General features: G+C 39.5%; 1 protein-coding gene across 1 annotated transcript in view; it reads right to left on the bottom strand.

The window, feature by feature from the left end:
- Positions 1-18,652, bottom strand: part of il1rapl2 (interleukin 1 receptor accessory protein-like 2) — a 230,393-nt gene that overhangs the window by 46,608 nt on the left and 165,133 nt on the right. The window contains exon 6 of the mRNA XM_077022550.1: positions 4,464-4,538. Within this exon, the coding sequence (XP_076878665.1) occupies positions 4,464-4,538 (75 nt within the window). The remainder of the gene's footprint in view (positions 1-4,463; positions 4,539-18,652) is intronic.

The raw sequence follows: 18,652 nt of genomic DNA, 5'->3' as shown, positions 1-18,652 counted from the left end.
CTGATGCTAAGACTAAGTTTATTTAAGCACGCTATATCAGATCAGCAGATGAGACAGTCTGCCCCCTGTGTCAGCCAGCCTAGTTGGTGTAGCTTTTTCTGGAACATCTCTTTGGATAGCTTAATGACAATTTCCCCATGCTTCTGTCTTTCAGTTGCTTCCCAAACAGCTGAGAAGTTATTCTCCCCTTCATCAAGAACCATATTCACCAATGACAGGTAAGGGGTCTTAAATTTAATCTTGCAGATTCTTATAGACCATTAACTCCTAACATCTTCCATATCCATATGTTTCTATTGAATGATGGTTAAATAACTATGTTGTAGGTATATGAACCTTTCTTCTTGTTCATAGCCAAGCATTCTGCCTTGTGTGGAACTATAAAGACAATTGACCGTGGGGAAACTTTTCTCAATATTACCCAATTGTTATTTTCATGGGCAAAAAAAAAATGCTTAAGGGCACAACAGGAGTGAAATCAAAACTCAGTTTGGTCCAAAATTGCCTTTTTTTGCACAAAAGGACAAAAAACATTTTTTGAAAGTTATATGCCATAAAAGTATAAATGTGGGCTCTACGATATGTAAGGGTAATAAATTGCTTCTATTTTCTGTGACAGTGATGACACAGCGAGCATGTCCGTCTCTGCTGTAGTCTGGTTTGGCGTTCCTCCACAGACCCTGCCACTTTGAACAAATTCAGTGCGCTCAGCCACCAGCTTGCTCTCATGTTTAAATGGGAATGCCAGGAGCGGACTGGAGACACTGATCCTGTGGAATGTGTACCAGCTCTTATGTTAATTATTGCATAGCCTATCAAAAACAAAACAGTTACAACCAGGTATAGAGACAAACAAGCTGCCATTAATATCTTTTCTTTGAGCCCAAAATTAACTCTTGAAAATATGTACAATTAAAATACCGTACAAATACAATGACATTTTCACATTCATTTTGCTCAATAAATATGCACATTTGTTGTTGTTATAATGGAGTTGGTATTTGATTACCTTTATTTATTTGTGATGCAAATTCACTAGCTAGATAGTCCCGATCATATATAACTGCAGTAGAAACCTAGGGTTAGGGTTAGGGTTAGGCAGTGTGCATACAATATTCCAACTTTTTTTGATAATTACACCACTCTTCTCCAGGTTACTGCTTGCCCTAATTATAATAAGATACATATCCCACACTTGGGAATGCTGTGACCTCATGGCTTATTACTGGGAATTATATTCATTATAAGCCTAGTCTGAAAGATCTGAAAAGATCAAAGGTATCAGCACCACTGATTTATACCAGGAAGACTAGCATACTGCATACTACATACTACCGTCTACTACTATGTAACATTACCCAGGATCTTAATCAAAGCCTCATATATCACTGTTTTGCCCCAAGGCCCTAGCTTATTTTCTCCAGGTCACCATTTGAGCTCGGTCATGTTTAGCTAATTTGAAAATTCATACTCATTCTTCTTCTTCAGGTATCTGGCTGCATGTGAACCATTAAAGCAATTACAATAGCATGGGACACATTCAAGGTTACAAACACTGCACTGAGGTTAATAAGTAATAATGCAAATTTCAATTTGGTGCTATCTGCTTCCTTCTGAGTTGCTACTCACTCTAGCACAAGCAAAAGGTATTTTATGAAAATATCACTGCACACTAGCAATCACGAAAACGACCTCACTTGTCAATAAGGACAGCAGATGCATCTCACTGATGCTGTAATGGCACAACACTTATGAAAACAATTGATGCGAAAAACCAGTAGACCTCTAGTCCTCAAAGACTCATTCCAGAGGCAGCTATTAGATGGAGTGATTTATTAAATAATGCGCAGAGAGGGAGTAGACACCTCTTGCTCTCTGCAGGGGCCGAGAACTTCCATCTTCTCTGCTGTCTCGTCCTAGTCTGTGTTGATGCATGTGGAATAATGGCCTATAATTTACCAGAGCCCGACAGCTTAAACATGCTTTTCTCTAAGCTGTGTTGTTATTGTCAACTTCTCTGAGTGAGCAGTTGGATTTAAATGGACTGTATCCTGAAATTTTTGGATGCCTCTTTCCAGACAGAAAGAATTAAGATTTTCTGCAAAATATTTTATTGCTGACAGCTGCTTATTGAATGGGAAGTCAAATGTAAAGTGTGTTTGTAATCCTGGAAGGCATGTACGGATATATTGCTTATGTGTTTGTGTTTAATGAGAACTGAATGAGGACAATAGAGTTTGTGTGTGTGTATGTGCATGTGTTTGTGATGGATGGTACCTCAGACCTATTACGCAAAATGCAACCTACATTGCTATGCCTGCAAGTGACCAAATACTGATGTAAAACCGAAGGACGATGTACATGGACTGATGTTGCATTGCTGTAAACACTCCATGCCCATCAAAGCAAATAGTTAAACCCTATTCAAGAACTGAATCCATGCTGAGCAGAGTAATGCCATTGCTGATGAGAATATGAAGCAGGTGAGAAACAGCTCCTTATTATATGGAAATGAGAGGGAATGATCTCCTTGGGAATACTGTGATTTGGCTCATCTTACTGTGTATTATACTTCCAATTAATTTACACACACACACACACACACACACACACACACACACACACACACACACACACATATATATATATATATATATATATATATATATATATATATATATATATATATATATATATATATATATATATATATATATATCTATAGGCAAATTTTCCTATAACCACTAATCCGATCCCTCTATTCACTGGTTTAATTGTAAGTGTACACTGAGAGTGAACATATAATAATGGCTTTAGGGGCGGAGCCTTGAGTGCTTGAGTGCTCCTCCCCCTTCATTGTTAGGAAAGTGTTCCTAGTTCAGGAAGGAGGAAAGGACACTTTTAAATGGGTTCTCCACGGGAGGCCAGTGGAAGAGAGATGGCAAACCGACTGCTGAGCAGAATGCAACGGGGTGTTTTGAAGGGACTTTGAACCAAGCAACTGAAGTCATTTCTTTTTGTTCATGTAACTTTTGTTTCATATTCATAAAATAGAAGAAGAAAAACTATAAACTGATTCATACCATCTTGATTGCTTTTTCAGTTATGCACACACTTTTTTTAGGTAACAAAAAAAAAATTCAGGAGATCATGTTTAATTAGAGAATTCATGTCTATACTCTGAGACCTAGAGGGACCAGGGTCTTCTTTATACAGGGCGCTCTCTTGCTCTTGTGTCATGTGTACTCTGGTACATGTTCGCATTGGCAGGTTTTGCTGATAGAAGTGTTACGAGAAAAAAAATTAATCATTAACAATGGATTAAGGATATTAATAGATATTTAATTAAAATCTTGGAAAACCGATAAAACATGACTCATGAAGATGATGCCATTATTTGCCAGGCTACTGTTTTTATATATAACATGTATTCAAATCGTGCATTCTGTTATTTGACCTCTATGTTCTTTGATTCATCAATTTGTGTCACTAGATTTTCCAGTTTTGGCTGTTACAGTCATCTCTGGAATTACAAGCACATCTGAAGAAAAAAGAGGAAAATGACTGTGTGGGAAAGTGATCTTTCTGATGACTCAAGTACTCTGGCACTTATCTCTTACTTTTGTAGGAGGTTAGGTAGCTCTTAAGTGGTCATCCATGACCACCAGAAACATTAAGTGACGTACTTGCCTTTTTCTTAACTATCAGCACAGGTCAGACAGCAATAACATTTAAAAAATGCCAATTTGTACAGTAATAGTTTAGATCTATTCGTACAATGGTAGTTTTAAGTTTAAACAGCTAGATGTACTGAACCTGCTTGATATATGTTGATATATGATGATATATGTGTTTTCATCACCACGAGAAAGCAAGATTTCAAGGAATCACAGCTGAGTAATTGTAAGTGATAATCTTCAAGGCTACAACAATAAAATTAAATCTAAATTCTTACAAGAAACTTAAAGGACTGCTAAAGCACAACCTGGGTTTGGTGTGCAAATAAAAAAAATCAATATCTATTCTTTGAGGAACAGAGGTTAAAATACAATGCTGCAGATGAATGAGCTTTAAAGGCACGCTTGTATGGATGTAGTCCCATCACATATTAGGTGCTTCTGGCTTTTCCTTCTAGGATGTAAAAAATGGGTCCCCATATGGTAGTGGTAAAATATAATATGATATTTTCTTAAGGTTTTAGGTTATTTTGTGGGTTTCATGGGAAATGTGATATACAATTTTTGATATAGAATGAACATGTTACCCTAACTAGTCATAGCCAATGGAACTCTTTATTCAAAAAGCTATATAGATTCATTGTTAAGTTTCCTTAGAGTGAAATCTCAGCTTTGCCCTGTTAAAAGGCCAAAGGAAGCAAAGACAATATGATTCCTTAACATGTAGCTCAACATGTGAGTTTGTGTCTATTTTCTTTTTCTGTTTTCCACAATAGGAACACTTACCCACTTGGACATCTATAATATTGGCCTGCCCCTCTGTAGGAAGAAGGATCTTAGGCGGTCTGGACGTGAGGAGAGCTGAAAAAAAACAAACAAAACAAGACAAAACAAGGGTGAATGAGCTATGATGTAATATATACTTTACTAAGAAATACATGTTTACTCAGACACTCATTTTCAGAATTGCACACACCAATAAAGCAATGCAATCAAGGTTGCAAGAAACACATTATTAACAAAGCTTATAGTTTACCTGTAAAATAACCCCCCACCATTCAATAAGTATCGTCTTACAGATGCATGTCAAAGTGTATGAAAAGTCACTGTAGCCCATTTGCTGGACCAGTCTAAACATAACACTGACAGTGACCTACACACCACGAGCCAAAACATCCAGCTCAAAGCTGTCTAGTCACTCTGTGGCTTGATGATTCTTTACAAATTCTAGTGTAGTCTAAGTGGATATTTAAACAGACATATCTAAGGGGTTTCTTATAAAGTAGCTGGTTAATGTACTGTAATGTAATAAAGTAGATGTAATGTAATGTAGCCTATCAGTGCATGGACAAACCTTTACCAGAATGCTTATTTTAGGACATATTCACGCATGTCTGTGCAATATTTTGAATAAATAAATTAAAAAGGGAAGATCTGAAATAGCCCCACTCAACTTTCATTCTGCGTTCAGGGTTGGTTCAGTACATATCCTGTGGCTTGGCGTAACCTTCCACTGAAGGGGAGTTCAGTCATTCCACCCAATGTGAAAATGCTTATCTTTTTGGCTCTACTTAATTTGGCCTCTCTATTGTAGAAGCAGGACTGAGGGATGAAAAGGGGACCCATCATCCATCTTGGGTGGACAGCTGCAGATTTAGCATGCAAATGAAAGCTATCATTCTTGTCAACAGTGGGCCGAGACGTTCGCACGCCCACTTAATATTCCCCAGCCGCCAGACCACCCTACTGGGGCCTCCGTGAGCATTCTCGCACCCCTCACCTGGGTCTAGATCTCTGTTTGTTCGGTGGTCCCCTCTATTCACTCAGATAGATAACGCACTCTCCGGCAATGAAAATTAATTACTACGTGCACGTTGTGGGATAGTGGGTGGAATGGGTTCGACGTGTTAACGGTGCTTTGAGATATGATATTTACACAAGGCTGGGAGAGGTTCATGAAATGGGCTGGGCGCACAAAATTCAACAGCCTTCTCTTCGAATGTCACCAAATGACATATAATTTTAATCATGAGTGAACATTACTGTACTAATCAGAGGTCATTACAGGTGAGCTTCCAGAAAGCACTGCAGTGTATCATAAACTTTTAAATATATTAATGACATACTTTAATGTATGAGTGTTTCAAGAAACTCTTTTTACTTAACAATAGTAAAGTTAATCCTTATTTAACAGGTCAGCCATTCTAAACGTTAATCTTTAAAGTATTTCAGAAATTGGCTTTTGCCTGCCCACTGTCAATGACAGATAGGTGCTGTATTTATGACTGAGCACCCTTGAAACTGAAATGTCTCATTAAAATTATGATAATAATTATATATATATATATATATATATATATATATATATATATATATATATATATATATATAGACAGATAGATAGATAGATAGATAGATAGTGTGTGTGTTAAATAACTGCTTATTCTCCTTCCAGGTCTTTTTCCTTCAAGCTCAGGTTCTCTACCAGATGCTCCTAGGAGCTTGAGGTTCTTGTGTAATAGCTCTTCTCAGGATCTCAGGACTGAACTCTGACACTCTTCTGGAGATCTCTGATGTTCCCGGGATCTATGGGAACCACTGTTGCCCTCGCCTACAACAACTTTCAGCCCTATGTTCATGTTCCTTGTTCCTAATGTTTGCTATCACTTGAGACTGCTACGTCTATCACTACAGATCTCTTTTGCTGTTTGTCCATCACTACTATGTCCGGTTGGTTATCCATTCCCATTTTGTCAGTCTGTATTTGGAAGTCCAACAGGATCTTAGTTTGGTCATTCTTCACCACCTTCATGGGTTTCTCCCTCTTTGACTTTGGGGCTTTGAAAACAGCTGTTTCTGTGTATTATGCCAGCCACATGCACATGGCGTCCTATGAGTGCTATACCTGCTAGCACCTTGCATCCCACCGTTATGTGCTGGATTGTATCAGGAGCATTTTTGCACAGCCTGTATCTGGTATCCTGCCTTTGCTGATCTTCTATTCAGAGCCAGTTCCTGTGCTGCCACGATTAGTGCCTCTGTGTTGTCTCTCAATCCAACCATCACCAGCCATTGGTAAAGTATTTCCATTTCTGCTACTTCCATTATATTTCAGTGGTACATCCCGTGCAGGAGTTTATCCTCCCATGATCCTCAGGTTCTATTCATTCCCATCATCCCCAGGTTTCAGCTGCCTGAGGTACTCTCTAAGCACTTGGTCACTCGGGGCCATCTTCCTGCTATACTCCTGGATGTTGTTTTTTTCCATGCTGGGGAGTGGCTCTGATGCTCAGTAGTCCTCAGCCACTCCCCAACCACTTAGTGTACAGTCACAGAGTGGTGGATTTGGATGTTGGATTTGGTGTTGAATGAAACCCTCTGTGCATTGTGAGGAGTTTACTTGATGTGAGTGGCTTCTTCTACTCATCGTGCCAGTGGGGTATCTGGGGGGGTATCTGATGACTGATACAGCACAGGTGTTGATATGGATCTTATTCATCCCATGCTGCCGTCTACTCAGGACCCCTGAGCTCACTCTCAGTAGGCATTACTCAGTAGGCATTACACTACCTAACAGTCTCATGGGGGACACGTGTCACCATAAGACACCTATCACCATAAGAGAATATTACCAATTACTATAAAAGCAGGACAGAAGGACAACACCTATTCCCTAACCATGGCAGCGGAAGATCAAACACTAGGCCCAAGATTCAAATCAATGAATATGAGAAGTGGGAAAAACAGCAGGGAGAGTGAATGTGGAAGGTTAACACCAAGGTTGTCCCAGTGGTGATAGAGGTACTTGAGACTATGACAGATCCTTAGAATGACAACATCAATCTCAGTCCAGAAGAGAACAGCTAAAATACTGATCTGCTCTCTCAAACTGCCAGTCCTTTGTTAGAATGCTCATCCACTGCAACTGTGACATTTCCGTAATATCCTAATTACATTGGCATGCATATAGTTTCCAAAGAAACAGAACATTTTGGACACAATTATGAGTCATAATTAAAAACCCTACCAAATACATGGCCATGAAAATCACAGCATGCACTGTGCTATCATACTTTTCCCATGGAATATCTGACTTAACTGGACATGGTACACATAACAGTACATCCTCTTTTTGATTCATGTTGTGGACTGAAAATAAACACTCATGTTCCTAGTTTTGGTAAAACGTTTTGTTGGAATTACAATTATTATCATGTCATATGATAATGAAGGTGCAAGACAGGTGCAGATTAATCTCAAGTTGGGATTTAATAAAATGGAAGAAACAAAAGAAAGACTACCAAACAAGGCAACTCCCAAAACAGAAACCAAACACAAAGCAATAATACACAACTGAGATAAGTGGGAGTTATGAGTGTTGAGCAAACTCATGAAACGGAACTTTATCATAAGAAACAAGAGTAGAAGATTTAAATAGACTAGAGAAGAGGGAAAACCGAGACACAGGTGAACACGATGATGGGTTGGGAATCACAAAACATGTGATAAAGGTGAAGACAGAACTAAACAAAACAAAGTAACATGGTGAGTAATGTCAGAGAAATTTAACAGAAAACCCAAATTGAACACTGTGCCATGACAGCGGGGCTGCTGACTGGGTAACTGTGACATGTTCTTTCTTATATTTTGGAAATCGTTTGAGACTCATGAGTTTCAGCTTGTTGCTAAATTAATGTTAGCATCTCACTGATAAATGATGAATTCTATGACAGCCAGAGTGTTGTGTCAAAACACGGACAAATATTTTCAACTCAGTGACAGAGAATGAACCCTAACCACCTTACAATTGTAGCCAAAGTCATGTCATGGTGTGATAACTGCCACAATGCTATGTTTTGGGCTATGATTGTCATTAACAAGACACTAAATCTAACAATTATGATTGCGCAACATGTTTTTTTTCCATGTACAGCTAAATAAGTGTGATACCTGGTTAACAGCAATTCATTTCCCCCTTTTGCTTAATCATCTTTCATGTCTACTTTTAAAAAATGTTTAGCAGTGAGGTATTTGCTCATACATTCCCTGATTTTGCTAGTTGTTTATACATGCAGTGCACATCTGTTTGCATGTTTAGTTCAGTCTCTGCTTGTGATTCCACACAAAACAAATGCAAAGTTCAAAAAAGGTGAACAGAGGCACAGGGAAAAAGCAAATTAGACAAGATTAAACTTTTTAGACCCATAAAAAAACAGCAGCCATTTTGGAGGTCTGCTATTACAAAATAAAGTTCACAAGCACACGTCTTTACCTCTTCGAAGCGCCACATAAACACCACATGCCAAATGTTTTAATTTGGCCTTCAAGACATCTGCTGCATTCTTTCTCAGCTGTGAGCTGTGGAAGGACAGGTCCTCCTTGGTCTTCAGGTTTCCTGTGCTGCTAGCATAGCTTCAGCTTTCCAACCAGCAACATGTAAATACCTGGTGCTGGTTTGAGCTTACTTCCTCAGAGGAGCAACACTGAGGGTACAGAGGGCCAAACATCTATGAGCTTTAATTCTTCTCATCATAAACAGCGCTATTTGAGATCACATCTGAATGACAATGAAGTACAATTTCACTGTACACTGACAAACTCTGTATAAAGGGACTGGCTTAACTCGCTCCAGGCAAAACTTTATGAGCCATGATAAGTTGTCATGAACATAAACCTCCTCATCAACTAGCTATAGAAAAAAGGGAAGACCTGAGGTGACAGCAGATAATTATGAAATATATTTGAACGCCTTTCCCCTGGCCATAATCAGGATCAAACTGCCAGAGAAGACAGGCACCCTTAGTGGGTTTAGGCTCCTAACGAGGTGAACAGCAGATATGATCCATTCAATTCCCAATCTGGAGAGGGAGCCATTGTTAGAGTAAAAGGTCAAAAAGTCAGTCTTCTGCTTGACTTTCCATGAGCACAACCAGTGTTTATATATATATTATACATATATAGTTCTGACAGCATTACATAAATGTATGAAATTTGAATGCTATAAAAATGTATTTTGTCATGATATGGTTATAATAGGTTACATATCTGCAACATGTCTTTAGGGTATGAGTGGCCTCCCTATGGCTTCTGGATACCTGCCATTTGTTTCATTTGTTGACGTTGTTTGCAAAATCTCTACTAGTTAAAAAATAAGTAGAAATTTAAATTTACAACATTTAGCAGACACAATTATCCGGAGTGACAGAAGTGCTTTATGATCCCCATCAAACAGAACCAAACAAACTCAGAGAGTAGAAATGTGTTCATCTGAATGATGTCCCAAACAAACAGGTCATCACTGAAGGTAATGACATGTAGTGATTTTTCTTCCTAAGTGGTCTCATCCAACCTGCAAATAATCCTGCTCTGCTATTCAAAATAAACACATTTTAATCAACGATGACAAGAAGGCTGTGATTATACGTATCAATTAAGATGTATTGATTTTGCTATTGGATACATAACAAACTCTTTATGAATATGTAAGGGCCTTTATACGCAGGACCTGTAATCCTGTTTGGCTCTGGACGGGTTCACAGTTGAAGAGCTTGACAAATAGGTGACAAAAATGATTATATATATATATATATAAAATGATTATCGGCCAGCTCTCATTTAAAGAGTTTTAAAGCATAAGGGAGTGAAACATGGAACTGACAAGCTCATTTTCTCACTACACTGCAATATGTTCATGCTAGTGTGCTAGGGGAAGTGTCTGGTCCGAGTATCTCAGTTACAGTTAGTTTGTAGGTTAAGATTTTGGAATCCATGTAAAATCCATCAGGTTTCCGCATGGGACATGTGCATTGACAAACTGCTGTGTCATGGTCTATGGGGTGTTGACATGTCACTTCATTCAGAGCTCAATTTCAAATGTACTCTCGCTATAGGTCACTTTCATGCAGCCATACCCTGTGTGATATTTGCCAGTAGTTATTGGGTCTCAGAACTGCTAATAATAATACATACTTATTTCTGCACACGTTGGGTGTAGGTTTTTCAAGTTTATCGAGTTAGCCTGGCTAAGTGACCGTTGTGTGGTTGTTGTAGCACTTTATTCAAAGAGAGATGTTGTATATGCTAACTTTTCCCTATCCCAATGGGTGTGTGAGGCTGTCACATCCTGATCAGTAGAGACAATGTGTCTGATCCTCGGGCATCCGGGAAGGAACACGCCGCGCAGTCACACCCCCCTGCAGAGCTTACAAATGTTCCGCTTCGTGTTAGCCGGTGCTCCTCTCTGTTGTGGAGGAGTGAGGTGGGCGCAGGTGAGGAGAGCCTGCTCCCTGAGGTGGAGCCACAGTTTTGGCTGCTGTTCAGTCGCGCCACTGGAGAACATTCTCGTACGAGTGTTGCCGCCCCCCCTGGGTGACTCTGGACCGTATGGGTGACTTACATGCTCCGGTGACTTCTTAGTCCTCCGCGGCGTTCGCCTCGGTCATCGCTTGGCTGACGCCCCAGGCTGAGGTCTCTAACCAGGGCCCAGCAGTTTTTGGCGGTGTCCCAATAATAGTTTCCTATGCTCAGTTTGAAGGAGGATAAATTGCAGCATAAACTGTTTCCCGCAAAGGTTGGTCAAGCTTATGTGGAGCGTATGCAGGCCACACGTATTGCTGGCCGGCTGTGTGCCTATTATAGAGCCGGATGAGGGTCTCGTGAGCTTTGGTGCAGCAGAGCTTTGCTCCCATTGCTTCAGCGTCTAACACCATGCTGACGTGACTGACCTGGAAGGGAACCTCGGAGTTATACGTTATACGTGGGAGAGCACAGGCCACTAAACAAGGCGAGTGAGATGATACGTCGCCTTGCTACTCCGCTTTCTTCGTTTCAGGAGTTCCCATTGCACAAAGCAGAAAGTGGGTAAGTGTGCACACTACTCAGGAGCCTTGGGGTGAGGAGTGGGGGTGGGTTGCTCTAGATCCACTGGCCACATATGTGGTACTGCACACAACAGGAGTTTTCATACTGAAGGTGCTTTAGCAACAATTTAAAGTACAACATTTCAGTCCCTTGTCCAAGGAAACACAGTCACATACACGTTGGAACAATCTGAGCTGTACGCTTTGTTTAAGGGTCATTCCAGGATTTTGGTACATTTCAGGGGTGGTCACTTCTGAAAATTTGATCTTCAATTTGATCATTTTAAATCATATATTTATTATCTACAGGTTATAAACTATCAAAAAGTTTGATTCGTCAAGCTCAGGTAAGGAAGCAGTTTTTACTTTATTAGATGTAATTGGTATGCAGTAACAGGGTTGCGACTAACAGGGTTGCAAATTTAGGCTAAGTTGTGGACTACCCCAGGAACAGATGCTCACTGTAAAATTTTGCTATGTATACAAGATCAAGGACAAATATGGTTATATAAGTATATAAAGTAAATTTGACTCTACTCAATATTAGTCTTACAATATGAGGAACAGTGTTGCATTCACTGAGTGACACACAACTTGGACAAACATATTTGGAAAAAAACCTTGAAAATTGTTAGAGCACTTACTTGCCATGTGGGCAGGAAATGTCCTTGTGATGCAAATTCCTTTGTGCCAGTACACAAATATTTTTAACCCTTTCTCTGCCAGATAAAATTCCTTATGGTAACAGGGCTGCACGCATGTTGTGGGACACAACTTAATAGTGTAAAAACTGTGACATGCAATACAATGTAGACCAAAGAAGTTGTTTTCATAAGTAAAGGAGATGCATTTCAACAATATACAAGAGGAAGTAATTTATTTAGAGCTTATTTTAATTGTTAAATTTGGCAAAGGAGTTGGTCACCCAATGTGTGGGACAAGAGAAAACGGCCATTTTTTGAGGTGGTTCAAAGGTATTAGGTCTTTTGAATAATAGCTATGGCGCTTATTTTTCCACCAAATTTTACAGTTTGTCTTATAACAAGTACCTTGTTAAAAAAAATTGTCATTTAGATATTTTGGATATGTACATTTGAAATTTAAGTGGTGGGACAGGAAAAGTACCAAAATCCTGGAATGACCCTTAAATGTTCTCATAGCAGCTCTATTCTAACTGTCCATCCATACACATTAGAAACCACAATTTGAAGACTTGTACATTTGGACAGGCAACGGCACCCACAAATGTAGGTAGATGGAAAGGTACAATTAACAATTAACAACCTGGCTCTGTTGTTTTTTGTTGCTCTATCATGGTAATGAAAATGGTCAAACAGGTAGAAAAAAAAAACCTGTTAGAAGGAACGAAAACCTTCTTGGCTAGATTTAAAAGCCCATCTTAGCATGGATGATGCAGCCCTTGAGACTGGCACAAATTTGGGACACAATGGTGTAGAGCCCCGGGGAGCTACAGTGTGAATGTCATGCTGGCTGCTTTGCCTACCGCACAGCCCATGGGCCGCTCCAACACCAGGGCCGAGGCAACCAGGGCTATGGGAACAGCATGCACAAAGGGCCTTCGGTGGACCCCGGCACCGAGGGCACAATCCACTGAAGCATTCATACTGAAACGGGTGGGAAGTGGGATTGCAATGAAAGTGCAACATTTCTGCAAAACACCTCAATCAAATGTTAGGGTTATAACGACGCTATAATGGAAGCATTATGATTAGAATGACGCTAGGATTATAATGATTAGAATGTCAGGCCACGATAAATTGTTGCTAATCATAGAAAATAAGTGTAAGGTTGTAGAGCACTAGTCTTTTCAATAGCCTGGGTTTCCGCTCTAAGTCGCTGCCTTTCACTAACTAAAAAGGTACAATTCCATGGTGTATAATGAGTAGAAAAACAGGCCATTTTTGTAAATTGGGCAGAGAAGTAACCATTCACATAATATACGAAATGCATGAAAATATAACATTATGATAAATGGCAAGTAAAATTAAAAGATGCTACAAACAAAATCCCCTGACTTGCCATGTCTGGGACAGACTAAAAATTCTATAATAATGCAGAAATTCATTGTCCTGTGGGAACACTGAATGTCCCTTTTAAAGCTTGCATTGTACAAACATTGCTTAAAATATTCCAAAACCCCAGGCCTTGTTTTATAAAGGATTTTAAACTTAAATGTGGGTTTAGTGTTTTCTAAAGCTTCTTATGCCAAAAATAGCTCATAAAACAAAAACCCTCATCTCTGATCACTTATTATGCCTTCAGAAAATGTGATTCACATGCATTTGCCAACTTTAATCAAATAATGCCAATTTGATGTAATATAGATAAAACGCTTGAGCACAATTCTAAAATCAAGTCGCTTCCACATGCAAGCAAGATGAGTTGGCCCCTGTGGAGTGTCGTCAGAGGTGTTCTCTGAAAGAATGCAAAGAAGCGCCGACCGCATCTAAAGTTCCCGTGATCCAATCAAGTATTTGTACAGTACAGAGAGGCACTGTGTGGTGCATGCAAAAGCTCCAAACACTGTCTGCACCCCTGCTTTGTTTTGTTTTACTGTAACCGCCAAAAGAAAACAACAACATCAAAAAAATAATCCTCCCAAAACTAGCTTCCCTAAAGTATGTCTTCTGGCAGCTTACTAACTCATGCACAAAGCTGTTTGTGCGGTATGGATGAATGGCAAACCCCCCCCCCCCCCCCCCCCAAAAAAAAAAGCAATCAATGTGAATCTTTATTCAACTTCCTGTGTGCGCTCTGGTATTGTACCGTGCCTGCTGGCAGCGCCCGGCGCACAGCACGACACCGGGGCGCTGGAACTTGGATCCTGTTCAGGGAAACGACTTTGACCAAACTTTCACTACTCGCCAGTCTTTCGGCGGTGGGGGGGGGGGGGGGGGGGGTGGGGGGGGGTGTCGGGTGGGCGGGGACTGGTGAGCGACACAGTATAGTGACAAAACGTGCCCACAGAGGAAAGTTTAGAGGAATAGTGTGAGGAGGGGTGCGCACTGGAACGGAAGAAAACATAAATCAGTGGTTGTTTTCCCAGCTGGCTTGCGTCTGTGTGACGCTAGATGATAGATGCTTTTACCTTGTTTCCTGGCAGAGGGGGTTTATCCTCATTACATTAGCTTTTTTTTTTTGTGAGTTCATCTTGTCAAGCGCTCATTTTGCACAGTTGTCACTGTCACTGCAGTTCTGGCATATAAATGAATGAGCCAAGTTTGAGCGCTCAGAGGAATTTCACTGCTGTTTTTTAAAACATCTGAATGAGACGGAAGACGGCAGTCCTTCAAATTTAACTCTGTAAAGTATGTATTAAACTAAATTAAATAAATAAAACATTCCAGCAGATAACAGTATGGTTACTTAATAGATAATTTTATTCCATCATATTTCTCCAGGAAATTGAGTGAATTATTTAAAAACTAATAGCTTGTTAAAGTCACTAAATGAAAAATTAGATGGCAGGTTGGCTATTAGGGAGGTCTTATCACAGCGCTGCAGTTACAGCAGAGGGGATATAGGAGAGGACACTCATCACTGCCTTCACAGTGTAGATGAAAGCACAGAAGTCACTTTGTGCAGCCAGGAACTTTAAGAATGAGTGTATAATAAGTGATGCTAAATTATAGAAAAAACATCCCCCAGACATACACAATTACACACGCACAAAAAAACACCACCAAGTCAACAGAATGACTAAGAGACATTCAGAGTTGTTATTGAGCCAAAATAATAGTTGTTTATTTTACTTTTAACAACACTCAAACTTAGGTGATTATCCCCTTAAGTGTATTTGAATATGAGATGTTAAAATCAACTAAAACTGCTATTACTTCATTACTTGACAGGTGTTGTACACATAAATGCCCACAAACACCCACTAACTTTATGCATATTGCTATCTTATACACATTAGATATTGCATATTTCAGACACACGTCATGGACAAGCGTTACTTATGAAGAAACAATTTAGATTTAATATAAAATTTTATTGCTGTGTCTAAAAAATTCCTGATAAACAAAATATCTAAAATGTATGTTTAATTCAACATAAACAGAACTATAAGATCCACCTATTTAAGTTTAATTGTAACCAAAAAAAAGTCAAATGGCTTTCAAGTATACACTGAAGGCTAGACTAAGTACAGTTGTACACGGACAACATATGTCGTCAATTTGATTGCTATGTACAAACACTTTCAAGTAGATAGGTATTCATGTCTGGTGCTTTCCTGACATTTACAGTGAGCAAAAGTGCAAACGATCAGAAACTTTTAGAGTGTGCAAACCATAATAGATCTGGGCAGTGGCATTTAAGTGGCATTCCAGACGAAGCCTCCGCACTGTCGGGAGAATGACATAAGCACAGTGCCTTCATATTTTCTCAGTTGGAATCTGTTTAAAGGTAGCATGGATAAATCAGAATTAATAACTGCTGGTTTGCTTCGTTCACTGTGAGCCATTAAAATTAATAAATAGAACCTTAAGTTCCAAATGAGCTTTCATATATTTCTTATTTGTTATAGAGGTCAAACATCTATTTTCCCTATGAGAGGAATGTTCATTCATAATTACATTAACCATTTACAACAGGGGTGGGCAATTAATTTTTACAAGGGGCCACATGAGAAACCTGAATTGTGTCAGAGGGCCACACAAACAATAATGACGTCATCACAGTGGCTCCGTCCACCTCACGCAAACTTCCGCGAACGGCGGAGGCGTTTATACTTGCCGCGACACATTCTGTGCAGTGTTCTCCGAAACGATGTGTGTTGGTATAAAGAAACACCCCTCAAAAACAGGAGAAGGAACATTTACCTGACCAATTTTAACATTGCTTTTTGTTTCAGATTTGAAAAGTGCTGGAATTTAGGCTAAATACTTGAAAATGTTTGAAATTATAACTACTTCGTTTCACAACAAATAGCCATCTGAATGAACAGTTTCCTTGTATTACGTTAACAAATACGAGCCTCTTGTAATTCCAGGACGAAACATGAGAGTTAAATAATGTGATAAAAAAGCGAATTATTTCGGATCATTTCGAATATATGTATAAATATTTAACTTAATTAAGTTTAACGTGCTGGGAAATATTGAAATGGACCTTGAAAGTGATGTATAAATGCTTTAATTCCACCTTATAAAGGTGTATGAACCCTGCAAACATGACTTTGTTCATTGCGCTGAAGCGCGGCGCGCGTGCGAAGTTTCAAAATTCGAGAGGTGCACGACCTTGCGAATCAACAGCGCGTGAGAGCCTCTGCCACCGCGATTACATAATTTTCGCCGCGCGGCCCCTCGCGCCGCGTCAAGTATAAACCTGGTTTAAACCTAGCTTTAAAGCACTTCTACGGCACTTTCAATGTCCATTTCAATATTTCCCAGCTGACTCAGGTTCTCTCTAAGCACGGTTTCTGGAACGGAAAACCTGAGCTTTCGTTAACTCTGAGTTTACTTACCCGCTTTCTGGAATACCCCCCTGTTCAGTCAGCTTTTTTGTTGTGAATCGAAATACAGTTACAATTTCAAGCATTTTCAAGTACTTTAGCCTAAATTCCAGCACTTTTCAAACCTGGAACACAATGCACAATTAAAATTCGTCACGTAAATTTTCCGCCGTTTGCAGAGGTTCTCGCGAGGTGCAACGTTCACTCGCGAAAGTATAAATACAGCCTTAACTTGTCGCTGATCACCTACAGTGTTTCTCGCACAGCTCACACACACACACGCAGGTACGTCCACACGGAATTAACACAAACGTAGCGCTTCAAAATAAAAGCATCACAGTTGTATTGCACGCACGACATAGATATTTGTTTCATTTATGATTGGCCTCTCGCGGGCCGGACAGGGACGCACAACGGGCCGGATGTGGCCCGCGGGCCGTGTTTTGCCCAGGTCTAATTTACAAGGTATTCCTTTTCCAGAATTGGCATCACTCATTAACTTTCACATTAAATATCTTGCTAGTTAATCTGTCTTTATACTCAATGTGTTCCCTTTAGTCTTGAAAGTTTGTTTCCGATCTCATAACAATATTTTATTCTTGCAGTTTTATGACCTTATTCTTTAAGTTTGATGCTCAGCTCCACCCTCTCCGGTGAGTCTTCCTGTTTGGTTCCTCTAGCTCCGACCAGCCTTTCCCCAGTGCTACCCTGTTTATTCTTCCATTTTGTAACTCTGCCCTCTGATTATCAGTCCCACCTTTTCCCAGTTGATTTCCCTTGTTCTGTGGTGGTTATTGTATTGAGAGATGCTATGGCTTGCTGGAGCTCTGAGATTATTTGGACTGTGTTTATTCCTGTGTTTATTTCCCAGTGTCTCTGTTTAGTCCTGTATGCTAACCATGAATACCCATACTGGCTATATGATCCTTGTCCATGACCACGACTCTGATTTTGGGTTTGTCCTGAATAAACCATGCTCCTCTCTTCAATTGTGCCCATCTCTAGCTCACCTAGAGCATTACAGTGTCAAAGTTTCTTCATCATGGAAGTAAGAAATGCAATTTCAAAATGTTTCCAGAAAGTCTTTTATCACTTTTAATATGACTCTAAACTGTAGGTCTCAGAAGGCAGAAATTTTGAATGCAATTGAAAATTTCAATAGTTTAATCTCCAAATGTCTTTATCATTGTAATATTGAAAATGCAATTTCAAAAGGTCTTCAGGAAGTCTTTTAATTTATCTTTCTTAATATGACCTTAAAGTGCAGTTCTCAGAAAGCTTAAATTTTCAATGAAGAACTGTGGCTAATGCACTAGGGCATTTAAATGTTATTTATCTGTACTACATGGGCAGAAGAGTATAATGACATCAGGCGTCAGGTGTCACCATTATGTACTTATGGAATGGCATAAGTCAAAATTGTGATTTTATGGATTCTATATGTTGAGGTGGTTTCCTAATAGCTTTCAATAACATATCAGAGATCATTTCTCATAAGCTATAAGATATCATAGGACCATCCACTGAAACTATCAAATCAAATCAAATCTGAGGTCTCATAATTTTGGCTCTGCAAAACTCTCAATGATGTATACAAGGTCGCAGTGTGCTTATGACCTCTTTCTTAATTAAGAGTG

The sequence above is a fragment of the Brachyhypopomus gauderio genome, chromosome 11 (genome assembly GCF_052324685.1).
Source record: "Brachyhypopomus gauderio isolate BG-103 chromosome 11, BGAUD_0.2, whole genome shotgun sequence".
Classification (NCBI taxonomy): Eukaryota; Metazoa; Chordata; class Actinopteri; order Gymnotiformes; family Hypopomidae; genus Brachyhypopomus; species Brachyhypopomus gauderio.
The sequence above is the reverse complement of the archived record's forward strand: the minus strand, read 5'-3'. Positions and strand labels throughout refer to the sequence as shown.